The 25,288-nt window shown below is 55.5% G+C and overlaps 1 protein-coding gene and 1 long non-coding RNA gene across 4 annotated transcripts; one reads left to right on the top strand and one right to left on the bottom strand.

Moving 5' to 3' along the window:
• Window positions 1–139: 139 nt before the first annotated feature.
• On the top strand, window positions 140–25,288 carry BCAP31 (B cell receptor associated protein 31). 3 transcript variants are annotated; one of them, XM_082446187.1, is made up of 8 exons: window positions 140–270; window positions 1,250–1,384; window positions 2,843–2,943; window positions 7,289–7,436; window positions 21,712–21,847; window positions 22,728–22,848; window positions 23,642–23,742; window positions 24,933–25,288. In XM_082446187.1, the coding sequence occupies exons 2-8, from the start codon at window positions 1,293–1,295 to the stop codon at window positions 24,969–24,971; spliced, it is 738 nt and encodes a 245-aa protein (XP_082302313.1). In that variant the 5' UTR covers window positions 140–270; window positions 1,250–1,292; the 3' UTR covers window positions 24,972–25,288. The 3 variants fall into 3 exon arrangements, with proteins under 3 accessions (XP_082302313.1, XP_082302315.1, XP_082302314.1); XM_082446189.1 differs by having other exon boundaries at window positions 196–219; XM_082446188.1 differs by lacking the exon at window positions 140–270 and adding an exon at window positions 509–720.
• LOC309652414 lies at window positions 11,341–21,704 on the bottom strand. The gene is made up of 4 exons (XR_014258701.1): window positions 19,962–21,704; window positions 16,694–16,881; window positions 14,188–16,039; window positions 11,341–13,502 (listed from the first exon to the last, which is right to left on the bottom strand). It is a non-coding gene; the product is annotated as an uncharacterized lncRNA (long non-coding RNA).

Below are 25,288 nucleotides of genomic sequence, written 5' to 3'. Positions count from 1 at the left end.
AGCTGCACCTCGCCTTCCCGCCAAGGCCTCGCCCCGTCTCCCCGCGCGCCCGAGGCGCAGCTTCTTCCCCAGTCCTGGGCGTCGGAGCCTCGGCTCGGGGGCGGGGCGGAAAACGGCCGTGGGCGGGGCCTCCGGGGGCTCGCGGCGGCTGGGAGCGGGGCGGGACCCGGCGGGCACTTCCGGTTCCGGCTGAGGGGAAGGGGCGGGGCCGAGGTTGAGGTGGGAGAGTTCGGCTGCGACGAGGCGTGCCGGTTGAGTGTGGGAAACTCGGTGAGCGAGCCCGCGCTCCCGGCCGGGCTCCCGGGTCGCCGAGGTGCCCCGGCTCCTCGACGAGGGGGGAGCGGCGGGCAGCGCGGCGAGGCTCGGGGCGCGGGGCCAGTGCCGAGCCGGGAGTGCGGGGGCAGGGCCGGGCAGAGGGAAGTCGGGGCGGCGGCGGGTGGAGCCGTCTCCGGGGGCGGGGGCGGCGGCCAAGTCCATTCGGAGGAGCCGCCGGGGTGGGGCTTGGGAGGGCGTGCCGGGTCGGGGCCACGTCGGGGTTCCTCTGGAGCGGGGTGGACGCCGTGGCTGACCCGGGCGGCCGGGAGGGGCTCCTCCGGCTTTTGAGGAGACAGTGTTCTAGAACTTTCTTTGGATGGGGCCGTGAGGTGCAGGGTCGAGGCCCGCGTTTTCCCTTGGTCCCGACTCCCGTCCTCTAGGAGTCGCTCTCCGGGGCTTTCTGAGGTACCCCGAGTCCTTCCGCCCCTTCGGAGGCGGACGCGGAGGTCGGGGGACCTTGGAGCCCCGCTCCTCCCCCGGGAGGGGCTGCTGGTTCTCTGTGGGCCCCGATGGGAGGGCCGCGGGCGCCAGGGCCCCTTGGCTTCCCCGGGGGACGGGGGCGCCGCAGCTTCGGGAGAAAGCGCGAGGGCGTTACGGAGACGGGGCTGGGGTGTAGGGGGCGGGAGCGTCTGGCGCAGCGCGCCCCTCGGCGGGGGGAGGGGGCGGGGCGGGGCGGGGCGGCGAGGCGGCGAGGCGGCGAGGACGGCCTCCGGGCTCCACGAGTTTCCGATTCCAGACGCCGCCCCGGTTCCGCAGGCGTGAGGGGCCTCCCGGACTCCACCGGGAAGGAGTCGTCCTAACAGGCGGCTCTGGGTGTGTTAGCGCCCGGACTGCCGGGGCTCGAGCCCGTGTCAGCTAGGCCTTGGAAGGCTCTGAGGTCGGGTGCGGGGGCCGCCCAGCTGTCACGACTCCTGTTTTTTCTGTGCTCCGTCAGGAACAGGCTCACATCTCCCCGTTGGAAAGCTGCTAGCAACAGCATGAGTCTGCAGTGGACTGCAGTCGCCACTTTTCTGTATGCAGAGGTCTTCGCTGTGCTGCTTCTCTGCATTCCCTTCATTTCTCCCAAGAGGTATGGCCCGTGGAGCGGGCAGGCGAGCCAGGGAGAGTTGCTCCGCAGCTTATGCCTGCAGAGTTGGTGGGCCCTGGAGTTGAGGCCAGATGGAAACAGGTAGAACCTGTCTGGGGTAGGGGTGGCAAGGGCTGTGTTGATTATCGCCAGCCTTCCCCACAGTTCTGCTCTGTCACATCTTGCCGAGTTCCTTTCCTGTGCGCCCTGCCTTCTGGTCTTCAGAATGTCCCAGAGGGGAGAAGACCTAGTTATGGTTCTGGGAATGCTGCCCTCCTGCCGCCCCCCGGGGGCCCTGGCGTTCAGGGGAAGGCATTGTGGGATCTGCAAAACTTGCATCACGGGGTCACGTTGCCATTGATTTGGTGACTTCTGTCCTCTTAACTAGTCTCACTGGCATTGCGTAGTGCCCTCATGAGCATTACTCAGCCTATGAAGGCTGGAGCCATGTTTCTTTTCAATGAACAGAGGACCTGTAAAAAGTTAACTTGAAATTAATTTTAATTACATTTACCATATGAACACGTTTGGACTTAAATTGGGACATTACAGATAAGGCTGTGTTTTCACGGATATTTTTTTAAAAGCTCTTTTTTAATGAAAAAGTGTAGGCCCTGTTGTGATGTGATAGAAAGTATACAACATTGCTTAAGGAATATTCTTGACAAAAGCGAGATCTGAGTCACCTCGTACAGTTCACAGGCCATGCAGAACAGAGACCCCCTTGGAGCTGCAATCTGGGAAGCTTTGTAGGACAAACAACCTGGTTTCTGCAAACAGTAAACTGGGAAAGAAAAGAGGGCAAGGGAAGAGGGAGCTTATAGAATAAGAGAGACTTAAGATACTTATCAACTAAATGCAGAATCAGAATCTTGTCAGGATTCAAACAAACCAACTAAAAATAATTGTCTCAGTTGGGCTTTGGAGTTCTGGCTCTGGAGTTCTGATGATGAGAGATTCTTGTTGATTTTTTTTGAGGTCTGGTGATGGCATCGTGATTAGTATTTTGGAAGGCTCTTCTCTGATAGAGCTGTATCCTGAAGTATTTATGGAGGGAAATGAAGAGAGGTCTGGGGTCTGCTTCATGGTAATCTAGGGTGGTGGGAGTCTAGGTGACCCACGATTGGTCACGGGGGAAAACAGTTTAAAGAAATGTGTAGGTGGCAAGCATTTTGATACTACAGAGGGGAAAGTAAGTTTCCCGTTTCCCTCCCCAGAGCCTACCAGTGTTTAAGACTGGTTTTCTAGAAATTTCTATACACGGACACGTATCTTTTTTTTCTTTTTAACGCTCTTGAATGGATGTCATAAATTGGAGAATTGCAGGCAGCTGAGGCTGACTCTGTATGTGATATTCAGCCGTTGGAGACGAGTGCAAAACTGTATTTCTGTTCCCAGGGCCCTGGATCCCAGGCGTGCGTTCTTTCTCTTCAGCCCTTAGCCTTTTTGTCTTCTTCACAGATGGCAGAAGATTTTCAAGTCCCGCCTCGTGGAGTTGGTAGTGACCTATGGCAACACCTTCTTTGTGGTTCTCATTGTCATCCTTGTGCTGCTGGTCATTGGTGAGTGAGCTATGGCTGAGGGCAGCTACCTGACCTAGACCCTTTGACGTAGCCTCTGCTGCAAAGCCCCGTGCCACGTTCCATGAGCAGTGTACAGCTTTGGCTTCTCAGAGACAGACCACTGAAGTGCGCCTGTCTTTCTCTTGGGGGAGGAGGCTCCTTTCATCCACGAAGACGGCGATGCTGACTGCTGGCAGGGCCTTCACTTTGACCAGCAGCCTTTGTGTACCCGGTGATGACCACCTCATGTCTTAGGCAGTTCCTCACGTCCTTCCAGAGCTGAAACCAAGAGAAGCTAACTGGCTCATGCTGACCCTGGTCTAAGTAGCGCTGCTCCTTGGGCACTTAGCAGCGTCAGTCTCTCCCTCAATGCCTGAAACAGGCCTCAAATAGGGGACTGAGCTACCAAGTAGATAGGGAGCCAAGCTGGGAAAGAAGCTGCCATGTCCTGAAGTATACGGGGGACAAGAGGTCTGATAGCATATCTAGGGGGCAAGTCCCAGATCTCTCTGGATCTGGGTCAGACTTCAGGTTCCTCGAAGTCCTTCCAGTTCTGAAGTTCTATAAACCCTGCATTGAGGTACACACCAGCAGGGGCTTGAAAGAGGAACAGGGGTGGGGCCTGAGGCCAGGTGGTGGTGTGATTGGAGACCGGAGGAATCAATACAGCTCTCATCTGTCTGTTAAATGTGCATTTTGCTGTGGTAAGTGATCAGTATATCCCCCTGCTTGGTCTCCAAAGTATTGGCTCACTTCTGCCATAGGCAGTGGTCCTGTCTCCAAGGTGCGATGCCTGCTTAGACTCAGAGCACTTCTGTCTCCCTGAGTCCCCAGCAGAAATGTGGCAGGGGGTGGGAGGCCAGGGGGCCATAGTTCAGGGGAATGTGCAGGGCCTCACCCACCAGCTGCAGCATTAGGCGTGTCTCCTTCCTGATGTCTCGGGGCCTGATGGGATAGGTTCAGGCAGGACTGCCTCTGAACAGGTGAGATGTAGCCTATCCATTCCCAGCCGTGGAGGGTGGGTGCCAGCTGCCCACAGATCTCACTGTTCTTGAAGTACTTGGTAAAGCCCCAGGAGGCAGCTCTTTCCAGTCAGGGTTCTCTCCCTGAGCGGCCTCTGAGTCCAGAACAGATAGGGATTATGCGTGTCTTCCCCTGAGCAGGAAAAGCCAGGCTGCAGGGTTCTGGAATTGGGTGTGTGTGCTTTTGCTTTTGGGTGTGGGCTGGGGGCAAGAATTGGGGTGGGGAGGGACCGTGCTGGGGATGTTCACTTGGGGCCTTGCCCGTCTGCAAACCAGACTCCACGAACTCTCCTAGTATGGCAGGGTGGGCCGGGGGGGCCCTTTGCAGAAGGCAGTAGTTGGCAAAGGTGTCATTCTTCTTTTTTGGGGGTCAGGGAACTGCTTGGATGTTCTAGAGAGACATCCTGCTATGATGACAGGCTGCTTTCTGTCCTAAGGGTAAGAAGCATAATCTAGAGAGGCCTACCTAAATAAGTTGTTAGCTAGTAACAAATACTAATGACATAACATAACCAGCTAGAATCTGCAGGCCTGGCTGGCCCCTAGCCATCACTGGGAGGGGCCCAGGGCACATCTCACTGGGGGAGTGGGCTTAATGAGGGTCCAGGGTCAACTGCCCTGGGCTGGAGGCCTGAGATAGAGGGCAGCACTCTGCTGCGTGACTTGGGCTACTTTGGCCCAACGCCCCCATCCCTAGTCTGCTCTCTGCCATCAGCCAGAGGTGGTCCTGGAGGTGCTGGGGTTTCTGGATGCAGAAGACAGTGTAGGAAAACATGGTTTTTGTTTGCTTGTTTAAATCACAAAAATAACACATCTTTAAAAATTCACAAATTCAACTTAGAAAGTTAAAGTCCCCCATAATCCCGTGTCTCACAGGTAAATATTGTTAAAAGTTAATGGTATGTTTCCACAGGCATTTTCTATGCTGCCGTCTTTATTAAACTAGTACATACCGTTTTGGCTTGGATTCAGATCACAGTACACACTGTTTTGGATTGTGCTTTTTCCACTTACTGTATCTTAGGCCTTTTTTCTTATGGCAGTCTCATTCTTCTTAAAGATTGGGTAGTATTTTATCATATGGTTATACTGTAATTCCTTCTTTATAGGCATCCTCATATTGCACATATATGCAAATCTTTCTGTAGGGTAAATTCATAGAGGTGGAATGGATGAACCCAAGGGCATGAACATTTAAAATTTTATGTCTTAGTTTGGGCTGCTATAGACCATAGACCGAGTGGCTTAAACAAAAGACATTTATTTCTCAAAGTTCTGGAGGCAGAAAGTCCAAGATTAAGGTGCTGGCAGATTCAGTGTCTGGTGAGGGCTCTCTTCCTGGTTCATAGGTGGCTGTCTTCTTGCCATGTCCTCACATGGAAGAAGGGACAAGGGAGCTCTCTGGGGTCTATTTTATAAGGGCACTAATCCCATTCACGAGGGCCTAGCGCTCACTTCCCAAGGGCCCGTCTTCCTAATATCATCTGGTTGGGGGTTAGGATGCCAACTTAGGAATTTTGGGGGCCAGGAACACGCAGTCCATAAAAAACATTGTTGCCCTGGTTTATATCCCTGCTAACAGTGTTGAAAGAGGGTTTGCTTCTTGGTACAGATGTAACACAAAAACACCAGTAAAGGGAGGCAGATTTTTATAATGTAAGATCAGCTTAAAAAACAAGCAGTCTCAAACCAGAAATTAAGAACCAGATAATAGCCATACAGTGACACTTTGACCCTCTCCCATGGGGGTCCATTAAGAGCCCTCTTTAGGTAGATCTTTACATACTGACTTAAAAAGATGTCTCAGATGTTCGCTTTGGCAGCACATATCCTAAAATTGGAATGAGATAGAAATGATTAGCATGCCCCCTGCACAAGGATGGCACACAGGTTCATGAAGCATTCCATGTTTTTTAGCACATTGTAGGGTATACAGAAGTAGAAATAAAATGTTGTACACATGAAACTTATATAATGTTACAAGTCATGTACCTCAAGAAAAAAGAAATTTCAGGGTTGAGGAAGAAAAGCAGTAGGTATGGGATGGTTCCATTTCTTTTTTTTTTTTCTTATTTTTTTTTTTAACATCTTTATTGGAGTATAATTGCTTTACGTCGTTATGTTAGTTTCTGCTGTATAACAAAGTGAATCAGCTATGCGCATACATACATCCGCATATCCCCTCCCTCTTGGGTCTCCCTCCCACCCTCCCTATCCCACCCCCCAATCCCGCCCCCTAGGTGATCACAGAACACCGAGCTGACCTCCCTGTGCTATGCAGCTGCTTCCCACTAGCAATCTGTTTTACTTTTGGTAGTGTGTATATGTCCATGCCACTCTCTTACTTCGTCCCAGCTTACCCTTCCCCCTCCCTGTGTGATGGTTCCATTTCTATTCCACAAATGCATAGATGTGAATATACGGGTGAACCAGAGCGCTGTGTGGCCAGCAGCAGCTCTCCAGAGCAGAGGCTGTTCACCATTCAGCAGGTGTTTGTGTGCCCCCTGTGTGCCTAGCACTATGCTAGGCCCTAGGGGTGTAATAGAAAAGATTTCTGCTCTCGTGGCATTTGTAGTCTAATTTGGGGGAGATGGACAATAAACCTGTAATTGGGGTAATTTCACATGTGTGTATTGCAAAGAGAATGACATCAGGTAATGGGACTGAAAATGACTGCTTTTTAGCTAAGCTGGCCACGTGTAGCAGGTCCTGCTGGAGGTGATTATGTTATGGGATTCTTACTCCTTCTGCATTTCTGCTATGTTTGAACCTTTGATGAGCGTGAATTTCTTTTGTAATCAGAATAAAACAGTTTAATAAAATGGGTTATAAAGCTTAGAAATGAAAACCCTTGAATCTTTAGCAGGCATGCTTCAGGTCTTGACTCCTAGGCAGCTCACGCCTCCCTAGCGGGCATTTCCATAAACAGGAGTACCCCGGCTTATCAGTTAGATGGCCCATGGCCAGCTCAGTTTGAGATAAACAGAACCAAGCATTGGGGGCACCATGGGAAAGGGGAGCTGCCTCTGTTGCTGGTGACGTCTCAGATTCGGTGAGCATCTTGACACGGAGAGCAAGCTCGTGGCCTGGGTCGAATGGGTCGGGGGGGGGGTGACGTGAGGAAAGCTGGAGGAGAGAGGAGGTCCAAGGGCAGCGCTTCTGACAAGGCATCCCCCAAGGTGTGTAGAGAAGGGGGATAGCAGGGGAGACAGATTCGAGGGAAGCGAGGCTGCCCCAGCTTATGCCGCCTGTCTTAACCTGGACAACCCAGCCTTGTCTGAGCAGGAGCTAAATGCCCGTATCTCTTCTCTGCTCCGCCACAGATGCTGTTCGCGAGATTCGAAAGTATGACGACGTGACGGAGAAGGTGAACCTCCAGAACAACCCCGGGGCTGTGGAACACTTCCACATGAAGCTTTTCCGTGCCCAGAGGAACCTCTACATTGCTGGCTTTTCCTTGCTGCTGTCCTTGTGAGTGGGGAGGGGTGAGGGACTGTGAAGGGACCTGTGGGCTAGCCCATGACTTTGCCTCCTCAGTCTGTGGCCTTGAACTGGAGGCCCTTTCTGTGTTAGGGGAACCACACAGTTTCCCCAGAGGCCTCTGATTTTTCTCCTGACCTCCGGAGGCAGCATGGAGGGTGGGAGAGGGCTGACTAGAAGGTCAGAAGACCATGTTCTGGCTCTGCCGTAACCTGCAACACGTTCTTTTAGGACAAATGTCTTATTACCAGCTTGCTTTCTGTACACAGAGTGAAGTAAATGACGGGCGTTACCCTCCTCTGGGAGAGGCTCTTTGGAGCCCAGCTTAAAAGGGACCAGTTGAACAGGGGCTTTTTGTGTATGGGGTCCTGTCCTGAGAAGAGTGGGCAGAAATGGCACGAGGGGGCTGAGACCGACCCTGTCCCCAGGGCCTTCCCAGATGTAGACCTGTCTGTCACAGGAGCATGAGACCTATTGGAGCCTGGGGGCCAAGGGCTTCCGGAGTTATTGGGAAGAGCCTACCATGAGGTTACTGAGAAGTAGGGTGAGTGTATGGATTCTTGGGCATTGGAATGACTGTCTGGGTTTCAGTTTTTCAGAAAAAAAGTCAGTTGCTCAGCTGAGTGTGGCCTCTCTGGGTCAAAGTTGGAAAGTGGCGGGTGGTGGAGCTGGAAAGGGCTTTTCAGGGGGATACATTTGATCACAGGAGTGATCTGCAAGGCTGCTGTTTTCCAACTTCTGAGAGTCAGGAACTGAGAAGGCTGGGAGGAGTTGGACGCATACCTTAGAGTTTTAGGGTTTCAGGAAGCTCCAAAAAAGAAGTATGATCTTGTGGCTGAGACTCTCCTGACTGCTCTGCTTTTGTGATCTCTTCCAGAAGGAAATCTCCAGGGCAGGTATTATCTGACCAGGCCAGGGGACAGTGGGTAGCCAGGTGTACCAGACGAGTGAGTGTGTGCGCAGCTCTGTCCTCTCTGCGACACTGTGAAGCGAGGTGTTCCAGCTTAACTCCTGCAGTTGACTTTAAAAAATTGACATATAGCACAAATCGGCATCTGGTTCTGTGAGTGACAGATGCAGAGTAGAATAACACCGCTACCGTCAGGGTGCAGAGCAGTTGGCAGTCTCCTAACCCAAACAGGTGAATTCAAAGAAGAGCAGTCCTCATTTATACCTCCGCTGTTCCCGAAGGGACGCGTGGAGGCTGAGAGAAGAGAGTGAGATTTGGGCCCACCGGTCCCATGCTCCCTCACAATCCCGCTCTGTGCTCTGTTGTGTCATCTGCCTCCCTCACTTTGCTCTGACCTCTCCATTTGACAGGCGTGTAAGGAAGGCTTCATCGAATTCCCTTTAAAACGGGTCGGGCATAGTAACTTCTTGGGCCTGGTTGATCCAGCAGCCATACATCTGTTGCCTGTCCATCTTAGCTTGCTGTGCCTGCCATACCCTCCCGTGTCCCTGGCCGGTAGCTGATCAAAAAAAGGACGTGAGGTTGGTCTTGTGTGACTTCTTAGAAAAGGAAACAGTGACCCCAAGGATCAGTGTGGATTCATCAGTTGCCTACAAATGAGCTGTTTAATTGTTTCTGGAATTTTCTGAGGTGATATACTCCTCCCTAGTCTAGCGGTCAGATCCTGTATGGCAGCTGTGGGCCTTGAGGAACTTCTCTATTTGCATGACATTAACCATCCAAGAAAAAAGATTACCTGTGAATTCTCTGGCCGTCCAGTGGTTAGGGCTCTGCGCTTTCACTGCCGAGGGCCTGGGTTCAGTCCCTGGTCAGGGAACTAAGATTCCCACAAGCCGCGCAGCATGGCCAAAAAAAAAAGAAAAAAAAAACTTATCTTGAAGACTGGACGGCCAGGTGGCCTCGCCTGTGTGCGTGTGAGCTGTTTGGGCTCTGGTTCTGCTTGAGGTCAGTAAGGACGTTAATAACCCTTCATAATTCAGCGGGCCTTTATAAATGGGAAAGGGCAGCCCGAGAGAGATGGAGCGGCCTGCGTTGCACAGGTTCCAAGTGGCCAGCCCGAGCTCACGCCTAGTTCTGACCCTCTGTTCAGATGCCAGCTAGTGTGCATTGGAGTGAGCAATTAGTGCCAGATTGTTGGTGTATAGCCTGCCTCTGACCGTAGACTGGATAGTGGGCTGCTTTTTTCCCCTGGATTTTGGTAGGAAGGTGCCTGGATCAAGTACACGATCTGTACATCAGCCTTATTAGTCTAAGTTTTAGGAGTCCAACGACTTTAATCTTAGTCCCATTTGTATGTCTGAAGATTATTAAGTAATCTGGTAGTATAAAACCTTTGGCGGAAGTTGAGGCTTTAAATAAACAAATAAGAAAATACATCCTCTAAAATGCTATTGTAACCACTGTTGACACATACGTTTGTTAAGTACTTTTCTAGACTTTTCTATGCCTAATAGCAGCTACCACTTGTTAAGCATTCAGTGTGCCAAGCACACATTAATTTTTATAGTAGCTTTGCGAAGAAACATCTGAGGTTCAGCGACCCCAGTTCCCAGAACTAGTCAGCAGAGCTGAGAATTCAGACTTAAAGTGATGGGACCTCAGCAGCCACATGCTTCTTCAGAACAGGGTCAAGTTGTAACTACCACGTGGAAACATGGGTCTTCCACTGAGTTTGTCATTAACATTGTTCTAGGACAACCCATCTGTTTCCAGCATTCTTAGGTGTCTACCAATTCCCCACTGGTGAACATCAGGCCGATCTCCCCATTATTCTGATATCATAAACGGGGAAAACCCCTCTCAATTGTCACTTTGCGTGCCTCTCAGCTAGACCGCCTGGTACTCTTCAAAGTGTCTCTGCCCCTCTTAACTGTCTGTCTCTTTCTCATCCGTATTTGTGCAAGTCTCACTTGCAGGTACTGGCTCAGTCCCTGAACCCCCATAGGCTGTTTGGGAAACAGCACGTGGATCAGGGTGGATGGGTCAGGAGTGGCCAGAGAGAGGGTGGGGGGTTTTGAATGCCAGTTTCAGGGTTTGTACCCGACCTCTGTGTGGTAGAGCACTGAGTTTTTCCAGTGGTGCTGCGCCATGGTCAGAGTTGCGTGTTCATACTTGGCGCCTGGGATGGAGTAGAGCAGGAGAGCCTGCAAGCAGGGGGACCAAGTCAGAGGTCGCTGAACTGAGAGATGCTGGTGGCCTGAACCAGGTTTCAGAGGTGCTGGTGGAAGAAAGGGGAGGAACTAGTGGGGATGCCAAGCCTCTGAGATTGAGGTGATGGTGGTTCTCCTGTGGGTGCCCACAGAGTGGCAGCTGTGGCAGAACCCAGAGGAAGGCTGCACACCCACCCGCGTGGAAGGAAGGGAGCCGGTGAGGCCTGCTGGAAGGAATGAAGAAGCCGGGGTAGAGGAGGGGGATGACTTCACCGAGGGGTCGAGGAATGGGCGACAGGGAGGTGCTGGCGGGGTGGGCACTCCCTGGAAGTGAGATGGAGGGGAATGAAAGCAGATGCAGGGAGAGGCAAGACTGGGGGAGAGACAGCAGGTTAGTGGGTGAGGGGACCACAGGGGGAGAGAGCAATGCTCAGAAGAGAGGCTGGGGGTGGCGCTGGTTCCTCATGGGGCTGGGGTCAAGAGCACATTGGGGGAGAATTCCCTAGCTGTCCAGTGGTTAGGACTCTGCACTTTCGCTGCTGAGGGCCCAGGTTCAATCCCTGATTGGGGAACTAAGATCCCACAGGCTGTGCGGGGCGGCCAAAAAAAAAGCACCTGGGGGGAGCCTTGAGCAGCCCTCATAATTGAAAACAGGGGCCCCAGGCTTAAAGGACGCATCACATACTTAAACAAGTCTGCACTTCCCTGCAACAGTCTGCTGGGGCGGGGCGGGAGGGGCAGGGTCTGGGCTTTTGTCTTGCATCTGCTTCAGCTTGCTACCTTCCCCGGTCCTCACGCTCCTTTCTCTGTGGGCTGGGCCCCAAAGTCTGAGAACAGCTGTCTCTACTCAGAAGCCTGGGGGTGCTCTAACTCTTTTTTTTGTCCCATGTGATCCCCTGCTCCTGTGTGTTTTTTTTAATTGCGGTAAAATGCATTAACATCAAACTGGCCATCTGAACCATTTTTAAGTGTACAGCTCAGTAGTGTTGGGCCCGTGCGCACTATTGTACAGGCAGCCTCCAGGACTCTTTATCTTCAAAACTGAAACTCTGTCCCCACTCCACAGCCAGGGATCTCACCTCCTGAGCCTCTCTTCCTCGTTACCCAGGGAAGTGCTGCCACAGTGGGGCTGCGCCATCCCAAGTAGACTTCCTGCCGCCGGCTTTGGTCTCCCAGCCTGCCCACCTTGCCCCAGCCAAGTGACCTTTCTGGCATGTAAAACCGACTCCACCACCCCCTGCTTCCAGTGCCTTCAGAGCACCTGTGGCATCAAGGCTTGAAACTTACATCCTGTAGCCCTCTGCAGTCTCTGCTTCGGCCTCCCCCTGTCGTGAACCAGCCTCGTGGGTCCCCTTCTCTGAGTATTTCTGTGGCCCCTGCCTGGAACCCCCCAACTCTTGCCTGCCGGTCTAGCCAAGACCTCCCCTTCATGCTTATTTGGGCCTTCCCTCCTGATTCTGCCGTGCAAGGCCCGTGCTGTGCTGTGGGCTGGCCTACAGAGCTGTCCTCCAAGGGCCCCAGCGGCCTGTGAGGGGCAGCATGGGGACCTGGGCTCACCCCCTTTAGTCTGGTTGGCTCTGTGCCGCCTTCACCTTAGGAACTGAATGGAGTGTCCTGGGCAGACAGGGACAGCTTCAGGCCCATGTCCAGGTTGAACTCATCAAACTGCTGTGTCGAGTGTTTTAGGTTGGATGCCCAGCTCTTCAGGTCTCCTGAGCTCTGACAGCAGGAACGCCGGGGGGTGGGGGCGGTGCTCGTGAAGACACACATGTCTGGGTGCCCCGAGGATGTGGATGTGGACGCCGTTGGTCCCAGCACTGCGTAGCGGGCCTCTGGTCTGTGATGGGTGTGGTGCAGGGCACCATTTAGCGTGGACTCGGGCAGCGCGGGCTCTGTCCCGCATGCTCCTGCTCATCCGTCGCCTTAGTGCTTACTTGCCTGCTCTGGGACCTCCTCTGGTCGGCATCCCTCTGGAGCTACAGGTGTGGCTGCACAGCAGCTCTTGCTGGGCTGAGTTTTGCATGTTCTGAGAGCAGTGCTCTGTTTTCTCCGCCTTTGCTAAAATGTTACTGGTCAGGACCCAAGTAGTGGTCGTCATGCAGACCCAGGAAGGTCCACCCTTGTGCGTGAGGCCCCTCGATCTGTAGTGACCTGAACTTGGTCCACAGTTACCTCTTGTTTTCTGCCTACCTCTCTGGGGCTGGGTTGTGTCACCACAGTCAGTCCAGATGGAGCTGCCCGTGCTTTGCTACAAAGTTCCTCTGCTTAACTGCCAGTGACTTGAGGGCTGGGTTGTCTCCTGGAAGGTGATCGTGCCCTTTAAACTGCTGGTGGGGCGGAATCCATCCGGACCTGATGGGGTGAGCGGGACGTTCTGCTGTGCTTTCTTTGCTTTTGGGTCAGCCCTGCTTGCTGCCAGCGTTCAGCTCTGCAGATAGTTGATGCTCAGGCGACCGCTGGGGCTTGTGTCGATGGCGAGACAAGCCAGAGCCACTGTGTCCATGGAGGCCACATGGGCCCAGCAGGCGGGGATGAACGTCCAGCCTGGGCTCTGCCGCCTGCAGTGGCCATGGGGCGCTTTCTTCCCTTGCCCAAGGGAGTATAACAGCCCATGGTGGTCCTGAGAGACAGATGGGCGTAGTGAGAGTGGACTTTGGAATTGGCTGGGTTTGGATTCTGGGTCTGTTACTGTCTAGCTGTGTGATCTCGGGTAAGTCACTTACTCTCCGGAGCCTTTTTCCTTACCTGTTGAGCAGGGGTTGAGGATGCCTCTTTCAAGCGCTTGGTGTGGGGATGGAGGTGGCTTGGGTTATGTTCTCAGCATCATGCCTGGCACGTGGGGAGTGCTTAATAAACGGTGGTTGTTACCGGTATCACCCCAAGTAGTGAGAGGGTTTTGTGGGATTTTTCCCACTCGTGTGGTAGGCTGTGCTGGGCCTAGGTAGGGAGTTGAAGAGAAAGCTGGTGTTGGCCTTCAGGGGTCTTACATTCCAGGCTGGGCACAGGGTGGGGAGCATGGGGGCGGGAGAGCAGAGTGGGACAGAAGGACAGAGAGGACGGGTACTGCAGCCAGAGCAGAGGGTGGGGGAGGGCTGCCCCAGGGAGAGGCCGAATAAGGGTTGGAGGCAGCCAAGCCGAGGAATCCTCAGGACCCTGGGCATCCGGTTCTCAGCACTGGAGGCAGCATAGAAGAGCCAACCCCCTGTGGTGTCACTCAGCTTCAACAGTGAGTGTCTCCCTGGCCAGTCTCGTTTCATTGCCCCCTTCCCCATTATTCTCTGGATTATTTTGAAACCAATCCCAAATATTATGTTTACAGGCAAAATAATATCTTGGATTATCGCTTTGAAAAGAGAGGGACTTAATTAAAAAATCATAAGCACGCTAGCATCTTGCTTATTACAAGAACCTTACAGTAACTCCTTAGTAACCAACTCAGTAGTGATCCGCTCATGTTTCCCAGATTACTTTGCAGGTTTTGTTTATGCTTTTTTACTGTTTGTTTAAATCTAGATAAGGGAACCTAAGGGGTTTTTAAAATCTGATGCTCGGGGCCAACCCAAAGATAAAGTGATTTAAGTGGAGGACTGACCTTAGAAGGCCAGGTGAAGGGATTTCTGACCTTTATTTCCTCTTGATCCAACGATCCATCCATCAGCTGCCATCATTTTCTTTCTTTCTTTCTTTTTTTAAATTAATTAATTTATTTTTGGCTGCGTTGGTCTTTGTTGCTCTGTGCGGGCTTTCTTTAGTTGCGTCGAGCCGGGGCTACTCTTCGTTGCGGTGCACGGGCTTCTCATTGTGGCAGCTTCTCTTGTGGAGCACGGGCTCTAGGCATGCGGGCTTCAGTAGTTGTGGCTCGCGGGCTCTAGAGTGCAGGCTCAGTAGTTGTGGCGCACGGGCTTAGTTGCTCCGTGACCTGTGGGATCTTCCCAGACCAGGGCTCGAACCCGTGTCCCCTGCATTGGCAGGCGGATTCTTAACCACTGCGCCACCAGGGAAGCCCTGCCATCATTTTCTAAGACTACAAAAACAGTAGTGCTTCACAGTTCAGCACTGGGTAAGAGCCTTTTTGATAAGTCCGTTGATTTCTAGTCCCCCCCTCCCCCAGCCAGACTCACCCCAGCTACTAGTGTGCTGGTGTCCTGTGGGTGCTGGGCCCAGGAGGGGGCTCTGATAAAGGGGGGACTGTGTTAAAGTGGGGGGAGTTGCTACGAAGAGGCCACGGAAGACCATCTGACACACATCGGCTTCTTTTAAAATATGGATCGTTTGCTCAGCTACTGGATTTTGGCCTAAGAATTCTCTTCATACTCTAAAGGCAAATGGTGAATGACCTCTTTGGGGGCAGGGTGCCAAACTACAGGGGTTCAGTCTTCCTGATTCCAAGGTCATCGGAAGCGTGATGTTCCAGGAGGGCCCCTTTCTCTGAAGGCAGAGGGTAGGGGGGAGTGGAGAGCAGGGCTGGAGCTGGGAAGGGTGATTGGCTCCTCCAGCCCAGCACCTTGTGACCAATTGCCTGCAGGCTGGAAACACTCGCTGTGAACAAATGTGGCTGGTGTGACTGAGGAGCTGGATTTTTCATTTAATGTAATTTTAATTTATTTGAACTGAAAGGGCCTCTGGTGGCCTCTGTATTGGACGGCATAGCCAATGCCACCTCTCGTTCTTTGCTTTGTTGGTTCTCCACCCCGGGCCAGGCCTATTTCCTGGGCTTTTTCCACAGCACATCGCCATCGCCCACTGGAGACACTGCCTTGTTGCCTTTGGACTGGAGTACCGCATGGGGTACATCTGGGCTCCACAGCTCCCTCCTTCCCATTCCCTCGAAGTAGCCAGGAGGCCACCAGCATATTTTAGTGCTGGAACATCTGCCTAGGTTGTCTGGCCTCTTTTGGTTGCTCTCTGTCCCCCAGTTTATGCAGAATCCCTCTGCTCCCTGGTTTCAAGAAGGCAACGTGACAGGCTCACTCCTGTTCGCTGGTTCTCTTCAACTCCAGAGGGCCCCCCGCCCCCTCTAGCTGGCCTTGCTGTCCCCAGGGTAGACAGGCACCACCTGGGCTTAAGCTGGAGTTGCTGCAGGGCCTTGGCCTTTCCTCGACCCTGGCCCCCTCCCATTTTGTCCGACCTCAAGGGTTAAGCGGAAGGCCGAGCACGTGTGCTGAGATGTATTCCTGAGATGGACGGGGGCAGCCCTTGGAAGATTTTCCCTGGATCTTTTTGAGTAAACTCTCCTTCTTCCCATTCTGCTGCCTCCTTATTTTCATGACTCCAGACTCTGTAGGGTGAGAGTTTCCTGGGGCGGCTTCCACCCTGTTATTACCGGTCTGCTTTGTCCGAAGTTTTTGCTGGGGCAGCACCTGGCTTTTGGCTCCTCGCCACGGTGGCCACCTCCCCACGCCGCCGCGCCGCCGCCTCCTCAGTGTTTTTTGCTGGCGAGCTGGGCCGAGTTCACCCGGAGTCCACCTGCCACCCTGTGGAGCAACGCCAGAGGCAGAGCTGTAGTCGGCCTGGAGAGTCAACAGGTGGCGCTGTGACACCAGCTTCCCGCTTCCCCAGGGCAGCAGGGTGAGGGGAGTTGCCTGCCCACCTATCTCACCGACCCGAGGGCGTGGCACCTGGGAGATGCCTGGTAAATGCTAGTGGGCAGGATTGGCAAGGGGGGGGCACAAGCATAGAATATTCCATTTGGGACTTGGGAGGACCCTCCCCCTTGCTCTCGTCCCACTTCCTGTTAAGTCCAAGTCTGCCTCCCCCTGTTCGCCCACAGGAGGGAGACAGGATGGGTGTAAAGCACATGTGAAACCACGTCTCCATAGCTTGATATGGTTGGCTCTGTTTCTCCTGCCGATCCTTGTTTACTCAACCTTTTATAAAAGCATGAAAGCCCCACTCAGCGTCCAGAAACATCTTACCAAGAAAACCCAGTTGAATTCAGGTATTTGGGGATGACGTTTGTCTGCCAAGGACACATCTGGATTCTCTTATCGTTCTTGCACTGATTTCTCTCTCAGTCGCTGGGTGCATTTAACCCAGACCCTGGCCCCTCTACCAGCCCTGAACTTTTGGGAAATCCCTTCGACTTGTGGCTTCTCACCTGTTGTCCAGAAATGGCTAGGAATAGTTACCTGCATAACAGTACTTGGGCAGTCAAGTGGAGCACGGTGGAGGATGGCCAGCAGGAGTGGGGACAGCAGTCCGTCAGCCTTCTCTCTAGGCTGACGTCTCTGGGCTATTGAGATTTGGAGATTCTGAAGCTCAGCACCTTCCACCGTGTGCCCTGCTCTGTCCTGGGTCTCGGTGGAGACTCAGAACACTGAGGGGACAGACACAAAAAGGGCACGTTGATGTGCCTGGGAGAGGGTGGAGGCTCTCGAGGAGTGTTGGAGCTGGATCTTGGGTGAATTGGGGGCAGGCACAAGAGCATGGGGCCTAATGTGTGAGGGGCACTAAGAAGTTCTAGAAGACCAGCTCCTGGGCAGTCCCAGTCGGCCGTGCTAGGGAATGCTGCTCTTGGCTTAGCCGGGGGCCCTGCAGGGGCACCCTTTGGACTTGGGCCGGGGCACTGGGCTTTGCCCCCAGCTTTGGTGATGAGTGTTTTCCCAAGTGCCTACTCAGCTACCGCTGCAATCACAAGCCTGGCTGGCTCATCAACACGGGTCTGACATGGCGCCTTCCTGCTGCTGTTTCTCGTCACCCTGTTGCTCAACTGACTGGCAAGCCCCGCCCGTGTCTGCCTGTGTCCCCCTCTGTGCGGCTGGGACGAGGGAAGGCTGAGTCCGGGGAGAGCCAGGGCCCCAGACTCACATTCTGTCCTGGCCTGAGGTGTGGCATCACACACATGGGAGACGGGGGGAGTCATCTGCAGGGTCCCTTCCCAGTGGACCAGGTGGGGGGGTGTAGAGATTGAAGGTGCATTCCCTGGTCTGAAGGCGTTTGTGGCTGGGCAGCCAGTTGAGGAGCAAGTGACAGTGTGATGCGGGGAGATGATTGGGAGGAGAAGAGAGCAAGAACCATGCAATCAGATGAGGGGGCCCAGGGGCTGGTGCGGGAACATGTGGAAGGGGGACCTGGGAGGTTCAGGAGAGGCTTTGAGGGGAGAGTGGTAATGGAGCTAGGTCTTTTTTTTTTTTTTTTTTTATTTTGGCTGCATTGGGTCTATCGTTGCTGCACATGGGCTTTTCTCTAGTTGTGGCAAGCGGGGGGCTACTCTTTGTTGCGGTGCGCGGGCTTCTCATTGTGGTGGCTTCTCTTGTTGCGGAGCACGGGCCTTAGGCGCGCGGGCTTCAGTAGTTGTGGCTTGCGGGCTTCAGTAGTTGTGGCTCGTGGGCTTCAGTAGTTGTGGCTCGTGGGCTTCAGTGGTTGTGGCTCGTGGGCTTCAGTAGTTGTGGTGCACGGGCTTAGTTGCTCTGCGGCACGTGGGATCTTCCCCGACCAGGGATCAAACCCACATCCCCTGCACTGGCAAGCGGATTTTTTTTAAATGTCCCCTTTTTTATTTTTAAATTTTATTTATTTATTTTTAATTTATTTTTGGCTGCATTGGGTCTTTGTTGTTGCACGCGGGCTTTCTCTAACGGTGAGCGGGCACTCCTCTTTGTTATGGTGCGCGGGCTTCTCATGGCGGTGGCTTCTCTTGTTGTGGAGCACAGGCTCTAGGCGCATGGGCTTCAGTAGTTGTAGCACGCGGGCTCAGTAGTTGTGGCTCGTGGGCTCTAGAGCACAGGCTCAGTAGTTGTGGCGCACGGGCTTAGTTGCTCCACGGCATGTGGCCTCTTCCCAGACCAGGGCTCGAACCTGTGTCCCCTGCATTGGCAGGCGGATTCTTAACCACTGCGCCACCAGAGAAGCCCTGGCAGGCAGATTCTTAACCATTGCGCCACCAGGGAAGTCCCCTGGAGCTGGGTCTTGAGTCATCAGCGAGAGTTCTCAAAGAGAAGGGGAGACACCCCTGCAGACTGGTGGGCTGACGTGCAGTGACAGGAGATGAGGCAAGTGAGGACTGGCATGTTCAAGAGCAGCCAGTGGTTTGGTGTTAGTAGAGCAGAGGGCCATGCGGGTGGTGAGGGGACAAGAGCCAGCTCGCAGAGGGCTGTGTGCCAGCCAGAACAGTGGGCGGGCATCAGAGGGATGGAAGCAGAGGAGTGACATGATCTGATTGTCTTGGAGGAAGATCACTGGCTTTCCTTGGGGGCATGGATTGCAAAGCTGTATGGTGGAGGGTAGGGAGGAGGCCGCTTAAGAGCTATTAAAGTCACCCAGGAAAGAAGCAGTGAGGCCACAGGATGACTGGGGCCCAAGGTGGCGTGCAGGCCCAAGAGCTTGGGTAGCTCAGTGACGGCGTCCACCACAGCGCGGTGCAGGGGCAGTTGGCCTGTCATGGATGGGCTGAGTCGGGCATGTCTCGGGGACATGCAGGAGCCACCGGTGAGTAGGCAGCTGGGTGTCAGGATCTGGCTGAGATAAACCCCTGTCTGGGGTGGGATTGGTGGGCGGTGAGGATTGCTTGAGGCAAGGGTAGGGGAGAGTTGAAAGGGGGTGACCCGTCAGCTGTGCCAAGTGCTACAGAGTGGGTGCCCCAAGGACTCCAGGGTGCTCCTTGGATTGGGCGGTTAGGGCACCGGTGATCATGCTGGTGGCGTGGCCAGGGCAAGATATAGGTTGGTGTCGGTTGAGGAATGGAGGAAGAGAGGAGGGGCTTGGGCTGGTGGGAGGCAGAGCCTCGAGGGGTGAGGTTCTGGAGGGAGGAATTACCCAGAATCGTCTGGGGCTGGGTTGGAGGAACAGGTCTAACAGGAAGGGAGAGGACGTGGATGGATGGCGTGGATGGATGGTGTGAAAGACACGTGGTCGGGGTGGGGCATCTACCCTGGAGGCTCTTTCCCTGCGCTGAGGGGGAGACCCTGAGGGCGGGCGGGGGGCTGAGCAGGTTGAGGTGGCGGGAGGCCCCCTGGACAGCTCTTGCGCTGGGTACCGCGTGTTTGCCCAGGCTCTTGTTGGCAACCCTGGTTCTCCATAAGTGGGGATGGGCTGGGACGGCTCCGAGGAGAGCTCGGCCCCTGCTGTACTGCCGTGGTCCTCACTGCCACCACCATCCCGGGCCTGGCCTCCCTGGGTAACTGGGGCGACAGCTGTGGTCGCTCACAGTGCTGCTGGAGTCCCGCCCCATGTCAGCCGCCTGCACAGCCTCGTCGGGGTGGGGGGCAGGCGAAGGGGGAGCGTCACCTTTGGGCTTGCCTGCTCCATCTTTGCTGGCTGGGTCCGCCAGGTGGCACATGTGCCCTCCCCCCAACCCAGTCTCCGGCTGGGAGGAGCGGCCTCCTCCACGTCGCCAGGATCTGCTCAGAACTGCCTGAGCACCCTGTGCTTGCGAGCTTGGGGCTTAGTCAGACTTGCCTTTCTTTCTGGGCTCCCCCGGTGACTGCCACTCTGCCTGTGTGACTCAGGCACGTTTCTTCTCTCTGGGTCCTGGGGCACTCGGGAGCTCCCTCCACCTCCAGGGCTTCAGCCCGGTGGGGGGCAGGCTGGTGGGCAGTTGCGGCTGAGACAGGGAAACCTGAGCCCTGGGCCACGAGGTCCCAGTCGCTAATTTTAGAGAGCACATGTCACTGGAAACTCTCCCTTCCTGCCAGGAACCAGTAGCCTGGCTCTCCCCGTCCTGACAGGGGCCCCTGGAGCCGCTCCCTAAACCAGGAAGTGTGATGGGTGCCTCACAGCCCCTGCGAGCCGCTCCCCCTCACGGCTCATTCCCAGCAGGGGCTCTGCCAGGGCCTGGCCAGGGAGAGCTGGGCGCCTTGTTTGCTCTCCCGTCCCTCCCTAGTCCCCTCGTCCCCTTGGGCCTGATGAGCAGCAGGTGTCCACAAGAGCCCTGCAAAGGCCAGAGAAGACGGCTTGGAGCAGGCGGCTTCGGCTGCTTTGTCTCCTCTGAGCGAGCACTTTGTTGTGGAAACACCCTGCACATGCTGAGTCCTCCCCTTGCCCCCGGGGCCTGCCCATTCTGCACCCTCCTCGGGGCAGTGGCTGGCCAGACACGTCCCAGACATGTGGGGAAGTGCCCCCGCCGCCCCCCACTCTGAGTCCTCCCGTCCTCTCTCCTGCCAGCTAACATCTCAGGGCAGGGTAGCTGTTGGGAAACGGAGCAGCGTGTGCTCAGCTGCCACGTGCTTGCCTCTTGTGGCTGGTCTGAACCTGAGATGTGTGCCTGGGCCCTGATTTTTCATTTTCTGTCCCCCTCGCCTGGGGAAACCTCAAGGTGGTGATGCTTTCTAACAGGTGTGGTCTGGCAGCTGCCTGTAGACTGCATTTGGGAAGGGGGTGAGGAGAGAAGAGTTGTTTCCATCTCTCTCATTTGGCCCGGGTAGTGGTTCCCTGGAAATCGAGCACATGTAGTGGTTGGCAGCTCAGGCCTTGGGATCAGACAGGCAGGAGTGCAGATTCCAGCCACATTCGTTTCTGGCTCTTGACCAATTGCTTTAGCATGCTGAGCCTCTGTTTCCCCTCTGTGAAACGGGCAGTAGTAGCAACTGTCTCACAAGGTGGGCTGGAGGATTCGGCCGGCCCTTTGGAAGCCCCCGCAGCACTGGCTGCTCTTGTGTGGTGTGTTTGTTTGTTTGTTTTGCCACATGGCATGTGGGATCTTAGTTCCCCAACCAGGGATCGAATCCACGCCCCCTGCATTGGAAGCGCGGAGTCTTAACCGCTGGACCACCAGGAAGTCCTGGGCTGCTCTTGTTTATCAAGGCGAGCCCAGCCTTGCAGCGAGGAAAGTGGCAGCATGGCTGCTTTGGCACGTCTAGGCCCTGCCCTGTAAAGTGCCGGGTTCTAGGCCTTTAGGCTGTATCTAGGCATGGCCCCTTGTGTCCTGTCAGGCTCCTGCTTCCTGTGCCTTCTGGGCTGGAGGAGAGCCCCAGGGCTGTGAGCGGCCTTTTGGGCGCACTAGTAATCATTCTGGTGGCAGAGGACAGTTCCTGGCTCCATCTTTCCCCTCACGTTGCCCGTGTGTTTTGCTTCGCCGCCCTGGCAATCCAGAAGGACAGGTCTAGGCTGCAGGCAGGTGTGGGGTGGGAGCAAACAAAAACAGTTCATGCTAGCCATCGTGCCCTCTTTCTTGTGCTCACTTCTCCCTTCTTTTTGTAAACAATTACAGCCTGCTTAGACGCCTGGTGACTCTTATCTCCCAGCAGGCCACGCTGCTGGCCTCCAATGAAGCCTTTAAAAAGCAGGCAGAGAGTGCTAGTGAAGCGGCCAAGAAGTACATGGAAGAGAATGACCAGCTAAAGAAGGTGAGTTCGGCCTTCCCGACCCCCCCATGTGACATTCTTTATGGGCCACGGCAGCTGCCGTTAGCCTATCAGGCCGGGAAACGTGCAACACTGCTGTTGTCTGAAAAGCGGAGGAGTTGGGTGGAGGGATGAAGGGGCGGGTACTGGAGGGGTCTGGGGGACGCGATGGGAAAGGGGGCGCCCTTGCTGCTCTCTTGCCTCTACCCGCTGTGCATCCAGGCCAGACTCTTCCCTGATGAACTGACTCCTTAAGGAGCCGAGCCCTGTGCTGTGAACATTGGGCAAGTTAGCACAGAAGAACACAAGATAGGATAGGACCAATCTTGGTCCCCTGAGGATTGCTATCAACTGGGGACGAGGCGGGGCAGTCCTAGAAGGCTTGTCAGAGGAGGTGAGGTGTGAGCCAAGCTGGGAAGGAGACGGATGGACTTGGATTCATAGGCAGGATAGAGTTGGACAGGCAGGGGTGAGTTGGGGGCTCCTCGGCTGGAGTGAGCTGTGGAGCTTGGGGAGAGGAAGCGATGGCATTGGTCAGTTGGGGGTCACTGGCAGCAATCCCCAGATGACAGCAAATGGAGTCGTTGGATGGACTGGTCAACTTGGAGGAGCTGCCGAGAAAGGAGGCAGGGCTGGGGGCCAGGGCAGGCAGGGCGTGTGGCCTGGGAGCTGTAGCAGGTGGCCCTGCTGGCCCGGGCTTTGCCTGGTGGCTGGGAACAAGCAGTGGCCCAGTTCTGTGCTGACATTTCCGAAGGGGCAAGTGCCCAGGGCAGCTTGAGGAATCACAGCTCAGTGGGGAGGACGGAGCTGGACTCCTTCCCTCCCTCCTTCCCTCCCTCCCTCCTCCCTCCTGAGTAACCCAGGCCCTTGGCACTGTTCCTAGGAAGCTGCTGGTGGAGTCAAGTTGGATGGCAAGGATGCTGAAGTGAAGGTGGAGGAAGAGAACAGGAGCCTGAAGGCTGATCTGCAGAGTCTGAAGGACAAGCTGGCTGTCAACAAGCAAAGTGAGCACTGTCGTCGGGTTGCCCCCCGGCCCCCAGAACTCGGGAGCCTCTGCCGGTGGCTGCCACACCTCTCTTGCCAAAGTATTAATAACAAACTCACACGCAGGCTCAGGAGCTGCGTGAAAACAAACAAATGGCTCCCTGCTCGTCCAGCCCAAACACAGCCGGGCTCGGCCCCAGCCAGTGGGGCTTAGTGGTTTAGCAGTGCACTCAGGGTCCCACCAAGGAGGGCCCAGGAACCCCAGAGGCCCATGGGCTAACTCTGGAGCATCTCATCCAGCACCAGGCGTGGCGAGTGGCGCTCTGTGCCTCGTCACCAGGGGCCTGGTGGGTGGGGAGGGAAAGGCTGCATCAGAGCTGGTTGAGATGTTCCCATCTGCTCCCTTCCTGAAGGCCTCTCTCGACACACCTCTCGTTCTCAGCTTTGAGGCTGGGGTTCTGCTCCCTTGCCTCCTGCTCTCACCCCCAACCTTTTCAAAATGTTTGTCCCATGCTGTCAGCCTCCCTGCAGTCACCCCTGCTGAGAGCCATGCAGGGTCCCTCCATTAAAGGGGTTGGGGGGCGATCCTCGGTGTTCTCCTGCTTGTCCCAGCTTTGTTGGCCAGCCCTTCCCCACTTTTGGAGGCTTTCGAGGCAGCTGGCAGAGGAGCTTTCTTGAGAGGAGTGGTCTCCCAGACACCCTCACTGGGGACAGATTTGGGGCGGCTGCATCTGCTGTCTACAGCAAATGGCGTTTTTCTCCCTAATCCTCATCTTGTAATTTTCCTTCCTTCACCACGTGCATCATCCCCAGAACTGGAGAAAGCTGAAAATGAGGCTCTGGCCATGCGGAAGCAGTCTGAGGGCCTGACCAAGGAGTATGACCGCCTGTTGGAGGAGCACGCGAAGTTGCAGGTCAGCATGCTCAGCTTGCTCTGTTGTAACCGAGCCCCCCCACCCCGCGCAGGCGCAGAGCAGGCCTCCCACTCCCTTAGCCTCAGGGCCAACCTGTCCCCTTCGAGAGGCCTCGGCAGCAAGCTGGCTGCTTTCTCTCCCAGTCCCCCTTTTTTCCTTTGTTGCCGCTGAGTCTGGGGCCAGCGTGGGCCCAACAGCCGGAACCCCTTCTGGAACAGGAGGGGTGTGGCCTGGCAGATGGCAGCCACTTACTAAGGTCGCCTTGGCAGTCGGGTCAGCCCTCTGCACTGTGGGCCTGCCCAGCCTCGTGCCCAGCATCAGTGCCCTTGAGAAGAGCTCCTTCCCTTACGCGTACCCCCTGGTCCATGGTGTGGGGCCCCTGACTCTCGTCCAGGTTTACTGAAGGGCCCCATCAAGTACCAGCCAGAGACGTGCAGGGGAAATTCCGCTGCTGGCTGCTGGCCTTCCCTCTGTAGGGGCTGCGGGGTGATGTGAGGCCGAGAGCTGGGGACATCACAGCCAGCCCCCACCCAGTAGGTCCGAGTCACTGCCACCACCTACGCCCGCAGGCCCGGTCTGAGTCCCCAGGCTACCTGCATCTGGAAGCTCAGGTGGCCTGGAAATTGGGCATGAGGGCTAGGTAAACACCCCTAAGTTCTGACGGTTTGATTCAGTGCTTGGCGGCCTGAGTTTGGGCACTGTGGAAGGTGGAGAAGGAGGGCCCGGCCCCCAAAGGGGGACCAACAGCTTCAGTGCAGGGCGGGCTCACTGGCAGGACCTGTGGAAGGTGTGCAGAGTTGGGAAGAGCCTGAACTGGGACTTGGAAGGGACTCAAGTTCGGAGACAGCCGTGGGCACGAGGGTGGGGGTGAGTGAGGCCCAGGAGAAGGTGGTGCTGCGGGGTTGGGGCTCTGAGAAAAGAGCGACAGCAGAGGCTTGTCTCCCCTCGCCCCCTCGCCCCACGCCCCCGCCCGGCTGGAGTTAGGGTTACAGCCCTCGTGGAGTGGGGCCACTCCCACCCTGGCAGACTGTGAGGTGCTACTGAGGGCGGGGGGGTCCCTTGCTCATCTGACCACCTGGCATCTGGGGAAAGGGGCACCCCACCGGGCCTCTGGGGTGGAGGGGCTGGAAGGCGAAGGGGAGGAGTGTGCCTGCCAACCCACTGCTTTGCAATTTCTGTCCCCTTTGCAGGCGGCGGTAGATGGCCCCACGGACAAGAAGGAGGAGTGAGGGCCCCTGCTCCCCGCCCGTGGCTGGCTGCTTCCTGAGAGCCCGGCCTCCCTCGGTACTTCGGCTCGCTCCCTTCCGCTTCCGTTCCCTCACGCCGCTTGCAGTTCCACGCTCTCCCAGCATTCTGTAGGGGACTCAGATCCCACGCAGGATGAGTAAGGCTGCGGCAGGTCTTGCTTCCCGCTGGGTTAAGCCCCTTCATGTTGCGCGTTGATGCTCGGGGCTCCAAGACCCCTTTTCTCTGGTCCTGCAGGAGGGCAGGTGGAGCAGGAAGAGTAGAGTTTCTCTTGGGGCAATAAACGTTGTTGTGTTGTGTC

The sequence above is a fragment of the Balaenoptera physalus genome (genome assembly GCF_965194825.1).
Source record: "Balaenoptera physalus genome assembly, chromosome: X".
Taxonomy (NCBI): Eukaryota; Metazoa; Chordata; class Mammalia; order Artiodactyla; family Balaenopteridae; genus Balaenoptera; species Balaenoptera physalus.
Note: the sequence above shows the minus strand (reverse complement) of the source record. Positions and strands in the feature narration are given on the sequence as shown.

Bases quoted from the DNA above. Each gene is read 5' to 3' on its own strand.
- BCAP31 (XM_082446187.1), top strand. From the start codon at position 1,293: ATGAGTCTGCAGTGGACTGCAGTCGCCACTTTTCTGTATGCAGAGGTC. The intron at 1,385-2,842 runs GTATGGCCCGTG...TCTTCTTCACAG, and splicing joins CCCTTCATTTCTCCCAAGAG to ATGGCAGAAGATTTTCAAGT. The intron at 7,437-21,711 runs GTGAGTGGGGAG...AAACAATTACAG, and splicing joins TTTTCCTTGCTGCTGTCCTT to CCTGCTTAGACGCCTGGTGA.